Genomic DNA, 19,582 nt, shown 5'->3' with positions numbered 1-19,582 from the left:
ATAAAACAAAAATTCTCACGACGTTTCGACCATAACACAATCGGTCGTCATCAGGTGTGTCGGTTTGCATTAATTTATTTAATTTTTTCGGTGTATTTATAAAAAACGTCAGCGCCACGCGCAGCGATTTGGCAGTTTATTTAGAAGGACGAGTCCATCTATGTTCTGAAAAGAGGAGGGGGGAGACGAAAAATTAATGTATGCTGTCTGAAAGCCACCGTAAGCGTGAACAATTAAGACCTGAAATGGTTTATCAAATCCTTCCAATGATTGCTAAGCCAGAATCCATCTTCTCGGTTGAAATTGTCTCTGTGCTTGTATATGTGGATAGCCTCATGAATGAATCTCATGGTAGCCAGATTGCTTACAAAGAACCTCTGTCTTGGAAAAGTCAATGACATGTGAGCCTACTGAATTATAACAATGATCTGCCACGGCCGAGGTGTTGGTCCTACCGTGTTTAAGGTCTGCTTTGTGTTCACGAATGCGGTCCGAGAAATTAACTCAAGCACGTACACCAAGCTCTTAAGGCTAATGGTTACTCCGACTATACAATTCGCAAAGCTATCACCCAAACCATGAAGAAGGACCCTCTTGAGGAGCCTTTCAAAACCATCACTTTACCCTACATTGCGGGGATCACAAAAAAGATCTCCAAAATCTTGAATAAACACAAGATGCAGGTCCGTTTAAACACATTACATAAAATCCGTGATCTGGTTCCGTCTGTAAAAGATGTGATTCCGGACATACAGTACCCTGGTGTCTACAAACTAAGTTGCCTCTGTGGTAGTAGTTACATTGGAGAAACCAAACGCCATGTCTCGGACTGCATTCATGAACACAAAGCAGACCTTAAACACGGTAGGACCAACACCTCAGCAGTGGCAGATCATTGTTATAATTCAGTAGGCTCACATGACATTGACTTTTCCAAGACAGAGGTTCTTTGTAAGCAATCTGGCTACCATGAGAGATTCCATCTCCCACATTAATCAGCGACTCACACATCCACTCACCCACTTAGTCACTCAAGATCCGCAACTCTCACCCTCTCACTGAGTCTCCCTTTCAACAACAACAACCGCCATTCGCCACTAAGTGGCGGTGACGTCACCACGACGCTTGTGCCAGGCTATGTGCACCCTGAGGCCACGTAAAGTGTCGAACGCCCGCTGGCAGGAGGTCACGGGGCAGACCCAGGTGCCACGGGTCGACTGACTGAGATGACTGGCTGATGCACCACCTGTGCCCCCTACTGTGCCAACTTGCTGTGCTTTAGCCACCCGGCGTTCCGCTCGTTGTTGTGAGCGTCGCTCCTCCCCCCTCCATTGTTGCTGGAGGGCGACTGCCTCCAACTGCCCAGTAGCCTCAAGGTGCACCTAGCCTGGCACTAACCCAGTAGCGTCCTTCACGAGCCTCCTCCACAGAGGCCGATTTTGACACCGCTGGTATTAGTCATCGGCAAGTCCACTCAGCTCCACGTCCTCCTGTACCACATCACTCCATCTCTTCTCTAGCCCGTGCCGCGCCCGTTTAGCCCCCTCGATCCGGCCGAACAAAAACTGTTTCGGCATGCGGTGGCTGGGCATGCGGGCTACATGACCCAGCCAACGCAGCCTTGCCTGCCGGAGGAGCTCACCGAGGGGACCTTGCCCAGATCTTTCAAAGATTTGTGAGCTGCTCACACAATCCAGTCTGGTTAAACCCAGGATGGATCGTAGGCAGGCCAGCCAAAATGTTTCTAACCGATGAAGATGTTCTATTAGGGGGTCCACGTTTCACAAGCATAGCACCCCCTCAAGTGAACACATACACAGGTTAACACACGCACAGGTGAACACATACACAGGTTAACACACCCACAGGTGAACACATACACAGGTTAACACCCACAGGTGAACACATACACAGGTTAACACACCCACAGTTGAACACACATACACAGCTTAACACACCCACAGGTGAACACATACACAGGTTAACACACCCACAGGTGAACACATACACAGGTTAACACACCCACAGGTGAACACACACAGGTTAACACACCCACAGGTGAACATACACAGGGGAAAACAGATGAACATATTGGCGAATGGCAGTTATTTCAATCTGGTACAGGCTGATCGATGCCCGGGTGCGGTCAAATGATGGCTCCCTATTGGTCAACAATGTTATGTATGCTGATGATCTGGTGATTGCTGCTCACTCAGAGGAGGAGTTGGAGGTACTGCTGCTGAACTTAGAGCTTGTCACTACGAGATGGGGCCTTACCATCAGCCCCACCAAAACTAAGCGCCTGTCTGGGTATTTTGTGCCATCAAACAATCCATAGGGCAGTTGTGGAGAGAGTGGAGAGTTTTCAATACCTGGGCAGTGTGCTCATGACCTGCTCCGGTTTGACAGCAGAGGTCTCACTCCAAATCAGCCGAGCAGCATTATATTTTAATCGACTGCGTAACGCTGTGTGGAAGCTACCTGGTCTGTCACTCCACACGAAGCTTCAGGCCTCTTCGTCCACGGTCATTCCCTCCCTTATTTCTGCTTGTGAAACGTGGACCCCCCTAATGGAACATCTTCACCGGTTAGAAACATTTAGGCTGGCCTTCGTACGATCCATCCTGGGTTTAACCAGACTGGATCGTGTGTGGAGCTCACAAATCCTTGAAAGTTTAATTCGTGAGCTCCTCTAGCAGGCAACGCTGCATTGGCTGGGTCATGTAGGCCGCATGCCCGGCCACCGCATGCTTAAACAGCTGTTGTTCGGCTGGATAGAGGGGGCTAAATTGGCGCTACAGGGCTCAAGAAGAGGTGGAGTGATGTGGTACAGGAGGATGTGGAGCTGAGTGGACTTGGATGTTATTAACCAGGTAAGTCATGACGTGATTTGATGTTTCCATCCTTCCTGCCGTTGTTTAGCAGTTATTTCCGACTGAATTCTCACTAAATTTTGATTTAAAGCTTTCGTGACTGCAGTAATTCATATTCTTAGTTTTTTCAGTAAAGTCACGTTGAAGAGAAGCAACAAAATAATAAAATATATAATTGTATTGCTTTATATATATTTTATTATTTTGTTGTTTCTCTTCAACGTGACTTTACCGAAAAAACTAAGAATATGAATTCTCACTGTCACGGCCACCGTCACGGTGATTCTCCGAAGTTGATACGCTGGCCTCTCACTGTGCAGCAGCCAACGCCGCAGCTTGTGTTGCCCACGAGGTGGCGCTATGCCCGGTCCTCTGACACAGACACGCTATCTTCACTTACATAGCCACCGCTGCCCCCTTTTGCATCGATGTAACGGTAGCTCTCGCTGTTCAACAGGCTGTATGTCTCTCCCATTAGCGCAGCTGTTGTGCGTGCGTGCGACTACGGGGCTCATTTCCCCACTGTGCTCGTTTGCATGAGCATGCCGATCCTCCTTTAGCGCAGCTGCTGTGCGTGCGTTCGGCAACGGGACTGCTTTCCATGTCTGACCCCGCCTACTTACCCTTGGGTGACACCCACCTCAAGCCTCTATATAGCTTCTTGTTACAACAGCCCTTTCTTGTTCGGCAGTTCTACTGCTGTCTTTTTACCTGATGACGATTGCTTGCGTTGCGATCGAAACGTCGTGATTTATTATTTATTTTCCACCTACGTTGGAGGCAGTCGCCCACCAGCAACAACGGAGGGCAGCGGAGCGACGCTCACAACAACGAGCGGAGCGCCGGGTGGCTAAAGCACAGCAAGTTGGCACAGTAGGGGGCACAAGTGGTATGCAGCCAGTCATGTCAGTCAGTTGACCCATGGTACCTGGGCCTGTCCCGTGACCTGCTGCCAGCGGGCATTCGACGCGTCGTGTGGCCTTAAAGTGCACTTAGCCTGGCACAAGCGCCGTGGTGACGTCACCACCACTCAGTGGCGAATGGCGGTTGCTGTTGTTGCAGTAATTGTGGGAACTCATTAAGCCGCTTCCGACAGGCAAGCGAACATCAGGACTCCCAGACCTCCGATTAGCACGGTTGGCTACGTACGGTGTGAAACAAGTTCAACAAAATACCCACAGGACTCAAGGTAAGTGTTCATCAAACAATATTTTACTTCTTTTCACGTGATTTTATATTATATTTACATTACGGTATTCATCACATTACATATATATGTACAATATATCTTCTAATTTGAAATTATCAATGCTTCCCTCTTTATTGAACCATAACACATTTTATATCACTAGCCATATGGGCATTTAAATATAGTACATTATAGTGTTCTGACTTATGAACTGTTCGACAAACAAACGGTTCTCTAACCGTGGCAAGGTCATCATCTGAGAAGTGCCTGAATGAAAACCAGTGAGGGGTGAGACCAGCTACGTTACTGGGCTAGACTTGTGTGTGTGTAGTGTGTCGGTGTAGTGTATGTGTGTAGTGTGTGTGTGTAGTGTATGTGTGTAGTGTGTGTGTAGTGTGTGTAGTGTGTGTGTGTAGTGTGTGTGTGTAGTGTATGTGTGTAGTGTGTGTGTAGTGTGTGTGTAGTGTGTGTAGTGTGTGTGTGTAGTGTGTGTGTGTAGTGTGTGTGTAGTGTGTGTGTGGTGTGTGTGTGTAGTGTATGTGTGTAGTGTGGTGTGTGTGTGTAGTGTGTGTGTAGTGTGTGTGTGTAGTGTATGTGTGTAGTGTGTGTGTGTGTAGTGTGTGTGTGTAGTGTGTGGGGGGGGGGGGGGTGTTGCGGTTAGTGCGCTGGACTATAAACCAGGAGACCCGAGTGTGATACTGAGTGTGTGTGTGTGATGTACAGGCAGACTGACGAACGTCCACACTTACGAACGAGCTTACTTAAGATAATTATTTTTAACGATCCGGCATTTGAATGTGATCTCGCATTTGTGAACCGAACCGCTGAACTATTGGTTTGGCAAATGTACAATAATTATTCTAACTTATTAACTTAAGAGTTTAACACCTAGTAGGAGGCTGTCGTGACCAATATCATCCATAATATAGGTTTGTTGGGTTAGATCGCGTAAATATGTAAATGTGTCGTTAAGCCTGCCACCACCCGACACAACCAATGAGTAAGGTTTGTCACGTAAACAGAACGTGCCAATCTGTTACGAGTACAGCACAATTGCCCGAATGGCAATGGATACCAAAATTCATTTATATTCATTCATTCATTAACCCCTCCCCCTTCGCCCAAGAAGAGCACACAAGTGACGTCATCACATCTACCCCTATATTTAAGGAACAAAACAGGGGGATTTCTCCACACGTTTATATATTTACACGATCTAACCAAAAATACCTGTATTATAGTATTTTAAACGTTTCCCTTTTTTAATTGAACCGTAAGACATTTTATTTAAAAACAGTACATTATTATGTTTTGGCTTACAAACAGTTCGACTTATGAACGGGTCTCAAGTATGGAATCCGTTCGTAAGTCGGTGACTGTACATATTAGTATTGTGTGTGGTGTGTGTATGGTGTTTGGTGTATCATAGGGTGAATGGGGGGGGGGGTGTGTGTGTTTGTGTATGTGATAGTGGTTTTGTTGAAACGAATAAACTAGGACCACCACCCCCTCCACTGCCTTCGCTACCCATGGCTACTCTGTAGTGGCCCTGCCTCTGCAGAGCAGCACGCGGCATAAGAATGAGCGGATCGCTCTTCCCGCGCGAGCCATTCGAGACCGCTTCTTCTTCTTCTTCTTCTTTTCTCCCTCCGCGACGACCACCATCTCCTCCATCTCCTCCTTGTCCTTCTCCAACACGATATCCTCTTCCTCCACCATCTCCTCTTTCATCTTCTCCTCATTCTTCACCATCGTCTTCTCATTCTTTGCCATCAAGGTCTCCTCCTCCTCCAGAACCAATGTGTTCTCGTCCTCATCATCCTCTTCCTCCAGAACAAGTGTCTTATTGTCTTCATCATCCTCCTCCTCCACCACCACCACCTCCTCCTTCGTCTTCACGTCGTACTCCACCATCTCCACATTCTCCTCCCCGATCTTCTGCTCCACCTCCAACCTCTTCTTGTCCAACACCTCCATCTCCATCGTCTCCTCCTTCAACTCCTTCAGCACGTCCTTGTCCACAACCTCTGTCTTCTCTACAGAGGCCTGGGTGCGCGAGGACGGCTGCACCGGGTCCGGTCTGCGAAGAGACGCGCACGAGACCGTTCTATTCTCCCGCTACGACAGAGATCGCAGTCAGCTACCGATCATCCAAAGATTGGTTTAAACTTGTGGCAGATTAACCGAGCTTAATAATATCAGAATAATAATTATAATACGCCAGCAGCAATAACTATGGCAGGAGGCCAGTTTTAAACCACGACCAACAAGCGACAACGAGTGCTACCGCCTGGCCCATGTGACCTCCACAATTGTGGAAGATTTCCACGATGGTGATTTGTGTTTGGAAGAGCCACGCTCCTTCGCGCCGGGGCACCTCAGAACACGTGGCACGTGAGAAGTGACTTGCATCGCATTCTCACCGTAACACATTGTGAAAGGGGCCAACCCCCGGTGGTAGCTGTCACGCGCGGTATAAAGTGACTTAGCACCTGGGCTGAAAGCAGGCGTTGGTCCGCCAATGTTGTGACGGTGAGTTGCCATGGGCAAGATAACATGTGGCTTGATCATTGCGTGGCCTCACCCAAACATCAATCGTGGAAAATAAATGTTTGAATTTAAAGCTTTCGTGACTGCAGGGATTCATCTTCTTGGTTCTTTCGGTAAAGTCACGTAGAATGGAAATATTTTATCACGTTTCATTTTTATTATTTTATTTCCATTCTACGTGACTTTACCGAAAGAACCAAGAAGACGAAAATGAATGTGTTTGGAGCCTAATCTACGTGTGGGTTTGGCATTGTGGGTGTGGTTGCGAGGGTGGCAGGCTGGCAGTGCAGTTTGAACGCTTGAGCCTCACAGCAATAATGTCATGGGTTCCATTCCCAACATGGGCCACTTTCTCTGTATGGTCACTATGCTCTCCCCCTGGACTGCGTGGGTTTCCGTCGGGTTCTGCAGCTTTCTTCCATAGCTGAACCCACGCAAGCGATGCAAGTGGTGTGGGATAAACATGCCAATGTAAACAAAAATATTTGTAGTCGATTCGGATATGCACAACAAAACCGTGTTCCCTACTGCGAACAGAACGTAGCAGTTCCCTCCTGAAAAGTCTTGAAACTCCTGGGTCAACAAGTATAAAAATAACAGTAATAATAACACACACAAAGGACACACGCACATTCAGAGTGGCTTACCGTCGTTTAGTGGCTCCAGAGTTTGCGTCATCTTTTCTCGAGGCCAGAGCGATTGAGCCCTGGACACTGCCAGGAGAGGTGGTGGTGGTGGTGGTGGTCGTGGTGGCTGTTGTTGTTGCCGCCCCTTGTTGACTGGGCTCACGTGTCCCTGTACTCTGGAGCCAGCTATGAAGCAGCGCCTTGACAGATGTCATTCGGTGATTCGGGTCCCATCTGTTGGAACACAAGGACACACACGTGGTGAACACGGTGAGAGCGATGATATAAGAGTTGATGCCTTTGTGTGTCGGCATAATGATCCAACTTTGCCAAAAACATCGAAGATTACACTGCAAATTGCTCAATTAAAATAGTCGATTTATCTTTTTAAACCAGGTAAAATGCACTACTGAGTGTGGGCGACCTGCCCACACATGATGACAGCTCACCAAAGTGGCCCATCACATGCTTATAGTAACCAAAAACCAAAAAAATCTGTTTTGGAATGTAAACGGAAAAACTGCAAAAATAAAAAATAATCCGTGCGACCACCACCGGGAGAGAAGAACTCTAAATGTGCAGGCGTCAGGGCCGGGAACGACCGAGCGATTGCCAATCGCTTGGGGGACAGTGACTAATGCGGGAATCCTTGATGGGAGGGAGAGGGGTTTCTTACTGGAGGCAGCGGCTGACAAAGTCCAACAATCTTGGGTCTTGGTCCTTGAGCAACAAGTGAAGCGTGGAACTCGTCGCCGCCTCTCCGTCGTTGGGGTTCAGTGGCTTCCCCAGAGGATCTGCGGGAGCCGAGCACGGCGGTAAGAAATGGCGTCGCACCCCCTCGCTTGCAACACACCCAGTAGCGCCGCGGCACAACGCCGCGGCGCACCGACACGGCCCGACGGGAGCGCATCCCGCTGATCGTCGCAGAAGTGCGCCGCTCAGATCTGACAGGGCCAACCTGATTATTACTGCGGTGCACTGACCGCACTAAAATTACGCGCCCTCTGCTTTCAAGTGGACGTTAAAGAGCCTGCGATGGCATTGGGAAAGAGTCGGTCATTGTATGCGCGCATCAGAGCCCAAATTTTGGCAACATATAAAAAAAACGACGCTATAAATCACCCGGTTAGATTTACAAATCAGTAACGGTCACCCACAGACTACTGCAGGCTGTAGAAAACAGTGGGCCCCTTCCTGAGCGACGAAAGCCTCGCGCAGGAATAACGACAGAGCAAATATGAAATTTACAAAAACATTAATTTTGATAATAACGCTATAAGGAAAACATAAAGTTCCCTGGACTCTGATCTAACTTTCATGATGCGTGTGTCACTTTTAAAAAAAACATGAGAACTTAAACAGCTGAAACAACAAAGGTGAATCACTGTGGAGTGTTTGGGATCATCAGGCATGGGCATGAGTGGAAGAAAGGGGACACTTAGATCCGTAGTTGATTGTCGGGTTCGACCACAAAATGATCTGACCACGTGTTTGTCATTAAGACTCTCGCCGTTGTCACGTGGTGTACAGGCACTGAACGCCAACTTTTCTGGATTGTATTCTGACTTCCTGGGCCTTGTCCTGAGGATGCTTGACACAGTTTCAAGTGAGAAGTTTTCCTCATCTAATTGCTGTCAAATTTGCCTATTTATGAGAAATTATCTTAAACTCCCCCCATGCACGGGCGTTTGAGCTGAAATAGTCGGCGTGTCACGAATTGCTCAAACATTTGGCCAGATCATGACAGAGTTGCCTTACCTGAAAATCAATGACGACTCATGATGCGGAAGCAGAAGGAATTGAATGTACCAAGAGGGCCCACCCAGAACTAGAACAGCCCTGAGCCCCTATCGAACTTTATACTTTCTATCGCTCATCCCTCCCACTCACCAAAGTACTTCTGTCTGCGGGGAGCATTGTTCACGTAGTTTTTCGGAGGCATTCCCAGGACCTACACACAGTTCACAGTTCACACAAAGACAAAGGTCACCCAGATAACCTCAACGGCCTGTCGTGGCAAATGCTGCTCGTGAGTGGCACCAAATAAGGGCGGCACTTTACACGCGACGCCAACTACTCATTTAAGGCCGAGTCGACCTCGTGGCGGCCTAGGATGGTTGACACTTTCACGATAATATCTCTGACACTTTCTACACACAACACCGGCCATTCGGGAGATCATCACGTGGCATAAACCCGCAAACCAACGGGGGATTGCAGCAAAAGGCGTGTGGACAATACCTCTATGCAGGACTGGAGGTATTCCGTGACGTTCTTGGCCTTGAATAACGCCCTTCCAGTCGCCATCTCCACCACCATGCAGCCCAGTGCCCACATGTCGACTGTGCACCTTAACTGGTAGCCCAGCAACACCTCCGGAGCCGTGATGCTCAGGGTGCTGCAGACATCTGGGGCTGCATGCCCCAAAGACAAAGAACAACAAATCCTCGTTTAACCTTTAACAGCATCATCACACCGCAATGCCGTCACACACACACGTGTACACACAGAAACACACTGGTACACACGATCCCCCTATAGCCTTTAACAGACTGTTGTGGCAATTGCTGTGAGCGAGCAGCACCTATGAAGGGTCACATGGCACACGAGGGGGTGGTGTGGCCGGCGCCACGCCCCGGCTGCCTTTGTCTCCACAGTGCTGGATGTTTACACAACGCACCAGGTGCTCGATTAAGTCTGAGTCGATATAGGGGAGGCGCCCAGGATCGGTTCAAATATTCACCACGGTTTTTCGTCATAAGTGGGACAAGAACGTGGGTTCCTGTGTTCACAGCGTAGCGTGTCAAGCACTGCGTCAAACCCTCGCCGCGCTCGCACAGACAAAGTTGAGCGCTCAGTGTGAGTAACCTCGAAGACGCCGCCACAACTCGCGGATTCACACGCTCCTCGCGGTGTCACACGCACTCCTGTGCTTACAGACGCACGCAGTTAAGGTCACTCACGTTGTTGTCCCACGAAAAAGCTGGACTCAAAGTCGATGAGCCTCACGGTGCCCGCCACGGTGTCTTTGAGCAGTACGTTGGCCTAGACGAAGAGAGGCAAACAGGGATTCGCATTCAGAGGTTACGCTAAGAGCATTCAGCCACCAGCAGTGGACTGTTGTTGTGCCAAAATACATTAAACAGATGGGGTGACACGGTGCCGCCCAGGTAAGTCATAGCGAAGCTAGATGTTTCCTGAAAGCTGCCACTTTCAAATGTGTTGAGATAAGATGTCAGCTGCACTCTGAGATGCCCCAATGTAGAGAGTGGCTCCATCAACAATAAATAATGATAATCATGACTACTGCTACTTCTACTACATGAAGGTTAGAGCCACCGGCAGAAGTGAGTGTTAACGAGTTGAGGGAAAAACAAAAACACACTTGCACGGACCCAGTTAATGCTTTCTACCACGTGCTAAAACGCGTTTGACATCTTTGCAAGTCGTTCACTTCATTTACGTTTCACTGTCTCCCAAGATGCGGGTAACACTTTGAGCAACGTGTCGTCCGGTTTTCTCTCTGGAGCGAGTCCCGAAACAGCAACAAGGCGACTTGGAACCGAAGTTGCGCTGAGCGCCGTGTCCACTCACCAGCTTGAGGTCCGCGTGGACGATGTTCTTAGAGCGGAGATGGCGCAGGGACTTGAGGATTTCCTTGGTGTATGTTTTCACCGTCTCCATCTCCAAACCCTGGAGTCTCGCTGCCTTTGTGACTTTCCTGAGGCTGTCGCTGTGAACGAGGCAGCAAGCAAATTGCATTTGTCAGGGCTAGGGTGAAGCGCTAATTCTAGAAGAAATTATTATTATAATTTACATTGTTCAAGGCACAGCAGACCCAACAATGTGCTTCAGAGTGCCATACAGTGAAATATGTACGTATATTTTTATCTCTAATTCATCTACATATCACACGAGATGTAGGATTTTAGTTTTTCTTTTCAAATGGGAGAATCGCTGAGGTCAGGCGCAGTTCTTCAGGCAGAGAGCATTTCAAATCTCAAGGCCTAAGAGCGAAAAGTTCCGGGCCTTGAAACGTTTTTTTTCCAAAAGTGCAGCTGACAGATCGGCATGGTCATGGTGTGTGAGGACCTCCACACTCCTAAAAGGTAAAAGTTCCCACGGTAGCTCTCCAGGACTCTCCCCTAGTGACAGAGCCAAACAAATGCATGCGTCTCGTTAGCAAAATGTTCCAAATGATTAGTTTTCTTTTCAAATGTATGTTGAATTTATTTTGCACCACATGTAGCCAACCGCGCTAATTGGTTGGCTACGTACAGTACCATTCGGTTTGGTGGAATGTTAAATCTGAGCTCTGACGCTGGATGTCATCTACAGTAAAACGTCGGTTGTGTAAAATATGATTTTATTTATTTGTCTTTATCAACATTCAACTGGTTTGTTGAAAAAACTAAATCAGTCGGCACATTTGTCCACGTGACAACTCAGTTTGTTTGGCTCTGTCGGGTGGTGGAGGGCGACAGTTAAAATATTGTAATAGGTTTTACCCTTTTAACTGGCACAAAAACTGACACCTTTTTTCAAGGCATCATGTTTGCAATAACCACAAAACAAGCAGTCAAAATGCAAACAAAAAAGAGAACTCTGATAAAAGTTAAAAGGGTAAAACCTATTACTATATCTTGTTACTGGCAAAGGAGGTCTCATAATGTAAATGCTCACCCCGAGCCCGCAATACTCTGATAGTGCGCTGTTTTTGAGTTGTACGCCTTTTGGCGCTTTTGGTCCAACACCAATGGAGACTAGGCTCTAAGAAAAGCTGTCTCGGGTGTGGACCAATCAAATTCAAGGACAGTGCATATTATTGTCAGAGTTGTCTTTTTTGTTTGCATTTTGACTGCTTGTGTTGTGGTTATTGCAAACATGATGCCTTGAATAAAGGTGTCAGTTTTTGTGCCAGTTAAAAGGGTAAAACCTATTACTATATCTTGTTACTGGCAAAGGAGGTCTCATAATGTAAATGCTCACCCCGAGCCCTCAATACTCTGATAGTGCGCTGTTTTTGAGTTGTACGCCTTTTGGGGTCTTTTGGTCCAACACCAATGGAGACTAGGCTCTAAGAAAAGCTGTCTCGGGTGTGGACCAATCAAATTCAAGGACAGTGCATATTATTATCAGAGTTGTCTTTTTTGTTTGCATTTTGACTGCTTGTGTTGTGGTTATTGCAAACATGATGCCTTGAATAAAAGTGTCAGTTTTTGTGCCAGTTAAAAGGGTAAAACCTATTACTATATCTTGTTACTGGCAAAGGAGGTCTCATAAAGTTAAAATATTGGCAATTAAACCGACACATTCTAACCCCCCAAAAAACTAATTAACTATGAATCATGAGGAGGACAATAATAATGTATTATTTTTAGACTTGTTAACCCAGAAATCTCTCAATGAGTCTTGAGACTCTTTTAGTCCTGCCAGGTTTTTGCAGTCAGGGGGTAGGGGGGTCGATGTTGCTGCTGAGTGCGATTCCACTTTGAGTGATTTGCCGGTGACATTTCAGCATTGGGATGTTTGGACCGATACCGGATACATCGTGTTTGTTTTGTTTTTGTTTAGCCATGCCGGGACATCGGAGAGCCCGGAGGAAACACGCGCAGAACGAGGGAGAGAACATACCGACTTGACACGTGCTCACACTCAAACCCTCACTCAAAAAAGGGAAAGATCCCCCATATAGCCTGAACACAATGTTGGGGCAAGTGCTGTTGAGTGAGCACCTATTAAGGCGGGCGGTTGGCCAACACCACGTCCGACCGCCTTTGTCTCCCCAGTGGTGGTGATTTTACACACCGCACCAGGCACTCATGTGAGGCTGAGTCGACCTAGGGGAGGAGGCCCAGGACCAGTTAAGATAATCGTCGCTAGTGTTGCCCGTGAGCGGGAATCGAACTCCCATACTCCTCTCACTGACACACCCACACACTGCACTCACAGACTTACACTCTACAGAACTGAGTGAGAATATTAAAAAATCCACACAGAGAAGTGCCCGAGTCAGGATTCACACCTAGGCCCTCCTTGCTGCGAGGCACGAGGGTTACCAATGTACCGCCGCCGCCCCGCTGATCGAGTGGGCAAGACGACGTACAAAGTTGTCAAGGCTGACAGAGAGGAGAGAAGCTTGCAGCCCAATGTGTGCAACGTAGATAATGTGCATCCCCAGACAAATGTCGGCTTCACAATGTCACAACGTATGCGGTAGCGAGGGCGCTGCAAAACAACGACGCTGCCAGATGCGCTGCTCCCTACCCCAGCAGCTCCATGACGATGCAGAAGTGTCTCCTGAACCAGAAGTGATCCAGGACATGGATCGTGTTGGAGTCTTCATTGTCTTGGTCTTGAAGTGCTGATGCAATCCGGCTCCCCATCCCTTCGGAATTCTGGTACCTGGCACTGAAAATAGGAAGTCCACAGTTTCACTTGATTAATAATAATGACAATAATGACTTATTAGACTTGCAACGTGCTGCAGTCTTCACACGCTCCCGACGCGAGAGAGAAAGATGCTGACACAGGCGCGAGATGATTTACAGACAAGCGAGGAGGCAGCAACAAGGCGGTGAGCCATTGCCAACAATTGCCCAAGCTCGGAGGTGCTTTATATATTAATCCTTTATCGGTAGAGAGGCTCCCAGAAGGCTATGCCGAAGGGGCGTGCAGCATAGCTTGGCACCAGCAATCATAGAGTGCGGTTATGTCGCTACAATTCTCTAGGGTGAGTACGATGTTCTTAAAAAACAATGGCACTATGCCTCTCTGAATAAAATTGTCGAGATTCAGAGGTGAATGGGACAACTTGCAGACATCTCGGAACGGCAAAGGGTTAAGATGTTTTAGTGACTGCAGCGATTCATATTCTTGGTTCTTTCGGTAAAGTCACGTAGAAGGGAAACAATAAAATAATAAAAATATAAAACAATAAAATTCTCACGACGTTTGGACTGATGATGATTGCTTGTGTTTCAGTCTAAACGTGGTGAGAAATTTTATTGTTTTATATTTTTATTATTTTATTGTTTCCCTTCTACGTGACTTTACCGGTTAAGATATTTTCGGTCAATCAATGAACGTTTGTACATGTGGGACGAAACCGGAGTGCCATTATAAAACCCTCGAGTGTGAGGAGGGGCAATGCGCTATCCCCACAGAGATTGTACCACGTGGGGATGAATCCACTCTCTTAAAGCCGTAATTAACTTGAGCCAGCTCTGAGCATAGTCCCCACACGCGTTTCTGAGTCACTCGTGCGTCTTCAATAGCAACTCAGCAGCTCAGACCTGAGATGAGCCCGAGTGTTCGAGGCCAAGGCAGAAGCCGTGACAATGAACACGGCTCTCATAGCACAACACGAGCACGAAGAAAGGCGATGGTGGTTAACAGACAGTCTGCAGTAGCTTCACAGTAGGGGCCAATGATATTTTTAATCCCAAATTTACTAATTTGAAGGTGATATTTGTAGCATGTGGACTTTTTGCCAATACCAGTTGCGTTGTTTTTTTTATACACTTGGGAGGAAACCAGGGAACGCAGAGGAAACTGATGCAGACCAGGGCAACAAATTACCAACTCGATTTAAGAAGGCGCCTGAGTCAGGAATCGAACCCAGGTCCCTTGTTGCTGTGAGGCAAAAATACCCACCACTTAAAACCACACGGCTGCCCACGATGAAAAAAATTAACAATATCAGCCTCATTAGGGTCCATGCTGCTGTGAAACCTTACCTCGACGGGATGTTGAGCATCTTCACAGCTACGATGGTGTTGGTCTTGTGGTCGAGGCACTTTATCGCCTGGCCCTGACCCCCAAACCCAATGGTCTCCAGCACCTCGTAGCGGTAGTTGAGGTGTTCGTTCTTGAACTGCACAACAATCGCGTGGCGGTTAAGTCACCCATTTCAATTGACGCTCATTTAATGCGTGCCAATTCAGCACTCTTTAAAGACGATGAAAACAGAGACGCAATCCATGGCGTGCGCTAGATAACCAAGTGTCAGATGTCATTTGGGTGGCAGCGTGGCAACACGGTGTAACCACTGTGAGCTTGTAATCACCAACACACTGTTGCAGCACACGTCCAAGCAAGAACCTCTGTTGGACTATATAGTGACGGAACAGTGAATGCGGGCCAAAGTTCTTGACACCAGAACCTAGCGTGGAGCTGATCTGTCCACTGACCATTGGCTTGTCATCTCTACGATGCACATGCCATTCTTCCACTGTGATTGTGGGTGTCCACTGATGAAATCATTCAAACCGACAATAGTTCAGTCTCAGCTAGGGTCTGTCCTGTGACCTGAAAGCATTTTTCAGCATTGGGATGCTTTGCCAATTTCAATTACATTGTGTATGTTTATCAATAGGAGGGCATCCCCAGTTGCAGATGTCCCTGCGGAGCAGGCAGTTACTCAGCATCTGGTCTGCAGGTGGGTATTGGTCTGCCAATTGTGAGCCATGATTGCTGCTATATGTGTATTCCCAATTTGGTAGTTTGCAGGTACGTTTCCAAATTAGTCGAATATGGGCCGTGATGCCGGGACACAATGGCCTACAAGTTCTTTATGAAGTCACGTCATCTTTAATGTCCACTGTGAAGCAGACAGCGCATATAATTTAATGGTTTAAACACATTGCAGTATGAACCAGGGTGTCCACTGGGATTTTTATGATACTGTGTGATAACGCAGTGTGTGAAAATGCTGTCTGGAAGGATGCTTATAGCTGATGATGGTGTGCATGGTGATGTCGTGTGCCCTGATACTGCATGTGAGGAAACTATGCACGATGGCACTGCATGTGTGTGTGATGATGATGATGACAACCGAAGAAATAACCAAGGCGGCACGTCGCAATTGAATCGCGAAATTGTGCCACACGCCACGAACGCACGACTGCTGGACCAGGTGATCGCCGCCCCCAAGGCCAGCGTTTTGTGGGGAGTCTTACCGTGATGTAATCATGGTTGTCGTCATCATAGCCACCATTGGTGGTACCCGAGGCAACGTTGTGGAGCCCAAAGTACCATATTTTACGAATGGCAGCGAGTTCCTTCCGCTGGTCACTAGTTAGGAACTTAGTGCCAAAAATCTTCCGGATTTCTGCAGACATAAAAAGAATAACAATAATTGTATTTTAGTAAAATTATTACCCTTGTTTAGCCAAAAAAAACATCACTTAGTCTCAAGACTCCTTCTCGGGAGGTTCCTAGCAAGATTTTGGAATAGAGGGCAATGTTACATGGAATCTCAATTTTAGTAATTTGCAGTGTAACTTTTCACTATTTGGGATGTTTGGCCGATGTATATATGTAACATTGTGTGGGGTTTTTTTTCTAGCTTTGGGATAAAGCTGGAAAACCCAGAGGAAACCCATGCCCAACAGCAGAACATATAAATTCGAGACAGGGAAGGCACCAGAGTCAGAAATCAAACTCAGATCCTCTACATCTTGTTCTGAGATATCCGAAGTGTTATACCCACTGCGCTGCCACCCTACTGTACAAAGTTTAGATCCCATAGAAATTCATATTGCAGTTGATGTTGGTACAGTACTGATTCTCTAGGACAGAACGTCACCTTTGCGAAGTAGATTTAGCAGACTACGAACGAAATATGATTGTAATCATCTTGAGAGAAAATATCAAAATAAATATGGTAGTCATGGGTAAATCATAACTCTTGCTTTTGTAAGAGCGGCATTACATTATCTGTCCAAACTGCACCAGCCAATCAGCTGCTAATCACCTGAAAATATAAGCATGCCTGCATGCAACACGACCATTTTGATTTTCCATACACAACATGGCTGCTCTGACATCAACCCTTGAAACATCGCCATTATGACGTCCCCCATGCAACATGGCCGTCCCGTCCCCCATTCAACAGTCACTGTGAAATCCCCTGTCCAACCCCTATGCAACATGGCTGACACGATATCCCCTATGTAATATGGCCGATGCAAGTGACCCCCCCCCCCTCCGCCCAACTATGAAAAATGTCCCACGTAACATCCCCAACGTGACGTGGCCGACATAACGTCACTCCGCCCCAAGCAACATGACCAGAGTGACGTGCTCCACGCACGGTGACCACAGTGATGCTCCTCATTTCTGTTATTACCTTTGGGAGATTTGCTCCGGATCTTTTTCTTCGAGAGCAGCGCACTCCACGTCCTACAGCATGGACACGCATTTTCAGAATGGCTTGTCTACACACACACAAAGAGAAAGCGAACGGTCCACATTACAAGCTTCAACAAAATGTTGGGGCAAGTGCAGTTAGCGAGCACTGAGCCAGCATCGCTGAGACCCTGGGTTCCATGGTGAAGAGGCATTCTGATAAACACACAGGTCGGCAAGCAGACACACACACACACAAGTAAACAGGGTGACAGGTAGGCACAGGGATAGAGAATGAAAATATTGGCGTGAATCACATTACCACCTATACTTTACCACACGAATCGAGGAAACCGTACCTCCATGTTGGTGACTTGCAGAGCAGGATCAGCAGAGGTGATATTATTTTTCACAGATTCAAGGTCTCTATGGATAGCAGATGAACATGAGGGTTAGACAGAGTCTAGGGTGCCCAATGGCATAATTTCAATACGAGTCACGGGGGAAGTGGGGGTGATGGGTGCGGCATTGGTTCAAAAGCCATTGTTGTACTGCACTTCTGTGCTCGATACGTTTTTGTCCCCCCGACCTAAGCATGGCCTCAATAAGCACCCAAATGTTCACCAAGAACCCACATCATCACGGATCCACATTATTAATACGGACCCACATAATCAACACGGACCCACACCAACACAGACTCATATCATTAACCCGGTAGGAACGTTGGGTTGCTCGGTCAATGGCCAGGGGTGGTGTATTCCGTAAATATGCCCGACTGTGAGGGCGGGCACAAGCCGACGTGAGTAGGTTAAACGTTGAGTTTTATAAGGGCACCACGGGGTGACCAGCCCCTCCCCACCCAGCCCCACCCCTTCCAACCCCCCTACCCAGCCCCACTCTCCCCACCCAGCCCCTCCCCACCCAGCCCCTCCCCACCCAGCCCCTCTCCACCCTCCCCTCCCCACCCTCCCCTCCCTACCCAGCCCCTCCCTCCCCACCCTCCCCTCACCACCCAGCCCCACCCCTCCCATTTTTGGATGCACGACGGACGGACACAATAATCCCCTGTGGGCTGGTGTAACCAGGAGGTTCCTACCAGTATTAACACAGATTAACATCAACACAAACCAATATCAACACGAACCCTCATAATAAACATGGACCCATATAATCAACACGGACCCACATCAGCACAGACTCATATCATTAACCCGGACCCATATTATTTATAGGGACCCACATTATTAACACGGATCACCATTATTAACACAGACCCATATAAGAATAGGGGTTTTCCCTATACCTCGGGTGTCCTCTCGTCTATCACAAATTGAGACGAGGCTCAAAAGAAAGCTGTCTCTGGTGTGGACCAATCAGTTTCAAGGACAATGCATATATTATCAAAGTCTGTTTTTGTTTGCATTTTGTGGTTAATGCAGACATGATTCCTCGTAAAAAGGTTTCAGTTTTGTTGCCAGAAAAAAGGGGAAAAACCCTATTATTATATTTTGGTACTGGCAAAGGAGGTCTAATGATGTAGACCCATATAATTAACACGGACCCACATCAACACAGACCCATATCATCAACACGGACCCATATCATCAACACGGACCCACGTTATTAACACGGATCCACATGATGAACACAGATCAACATCAACACAAACCCACATCAAGTGTTCGCTCGGATGGCTTCAGCTGCTGCTTCGTGCGACCGTCTTCTCCGTGAAAATCTCGTTAATGACGTAACGACGCACGTGACACGATGACGTAGGAAAGACGTCATTAGGGATGTCACAGTCACGTGGTAGCGCCACGTGACCACCTGGCACCCCCGCCCCGCAATAACCGCCCTTCGCCACTTGGTGGCAGTGACGTAACAGTGGCGCGCGCACTGTGACGTCACCCGCCTTCACCCCCTGCACCGCGGGGGCCCCATCGGGGAGGGGGCAGGGGGGAGGGGCCAGCGGGGGAGGGGCCAGGGGGGGTATTGGGGTGAGAGAGGCGGGGCTACGGCCCCCGTGGGTCTCTTCCGGCTTCGATGGCCGCTCACAGCCAACACCGCGGGGCCTCCCTCTAGGTGGACTCAGCCCTAACACGAGCACGTGGCGCCATAGAAACATCACCAAAGGCAGTCCAAGGCCTCGCCACGGTGCTATTGAGTGTGCGTGTTTGTTACACACTTGCATTGCACTTGCCGTGTTGTCT

The 19,582-nt window shown here is 47.9% G+C and overlaps 1 protein-coding gene across 1 annotated transcript; it reads right to left on the bottom strand.

Moving 5' to 3' along the window:
• Positions 1-4,063: 4,063 nt before the first annotated feature.
• On the bottom strand, positions 4,064-19,207 carry LOC142931184 (dual specificity tyrosine-phosphorylation-regulated kinase 4-like). The gene is made up of 13 exons (XM_076074744.1): positions 19,046-19,207; positions 17,729-17,795; positions 17,371-17,458; positions 16,199-16,350; positions 14,978-15,114; positions 13,506-13,649; positions 10,833-10,971; positions 10,202-10,283; positions 9,480-9,652; positions 9,129-9,189; positions 7,915-8,032; positions 7,260-7,472; positions 4,064-6,142 (listed from the first exon to the last, which is right to left on the bottom strand). Exons 2-13 carry the CDS (start codon positions 17,732-17,734, stop codon positions 5,596-5,598), a joined length of 1,860 nt encoding a protein of 619 aa, XP_075930859.1. The 5' UTR covers positions 17,735-17,795; positions 19,046-19,207; the 3' UTR covers positions 4,064-5,595.
• Between the last annotated feature and the right edge of the window lie 375 nt (positions 19,208-19,582).

Source organism: Petromyzon marinus, chromosome 50 (genome assembly GCF_048934315.1).
Source record: "Petromyzon marinus isolate PM22_M1 ecotype Great Lakes invasive population chromosome 50, UKy_Petmar_22M1.pri1.0, whole genome shotgun sequence".
NCBI classification, from domain to species: Eukaryota; Metazoa; Chordata; class Hyperoartia; order Petromyzontiformes; family Petromyzontidae; genus Petromyzon; species Petromyzon marinus.
This window is presented reverse-complemented; position numbering and strand designations above follow the sequence as displayed.

Excerpts from the sequence above, each read along its gene's own strand:
- LOC142931184 (XM_076074744.1), bottom strand. Across the intron at positions 10,972-13,505 it reads ATCGTCATGGAGCTGCTGGG|CGACAGCCTCAGGAAAGTCA; the intron begins GTAGGGAGCAGC and ends CCTCGTTCACAG. Across the intron at positions 7,473-7,914 it reads TTTGTCAGCCGCTGCCTCCA|ATGGGACCCGAATCACCGAA; the intron begins GTAAGAAACCCC and ends GTGTTCCAACAG.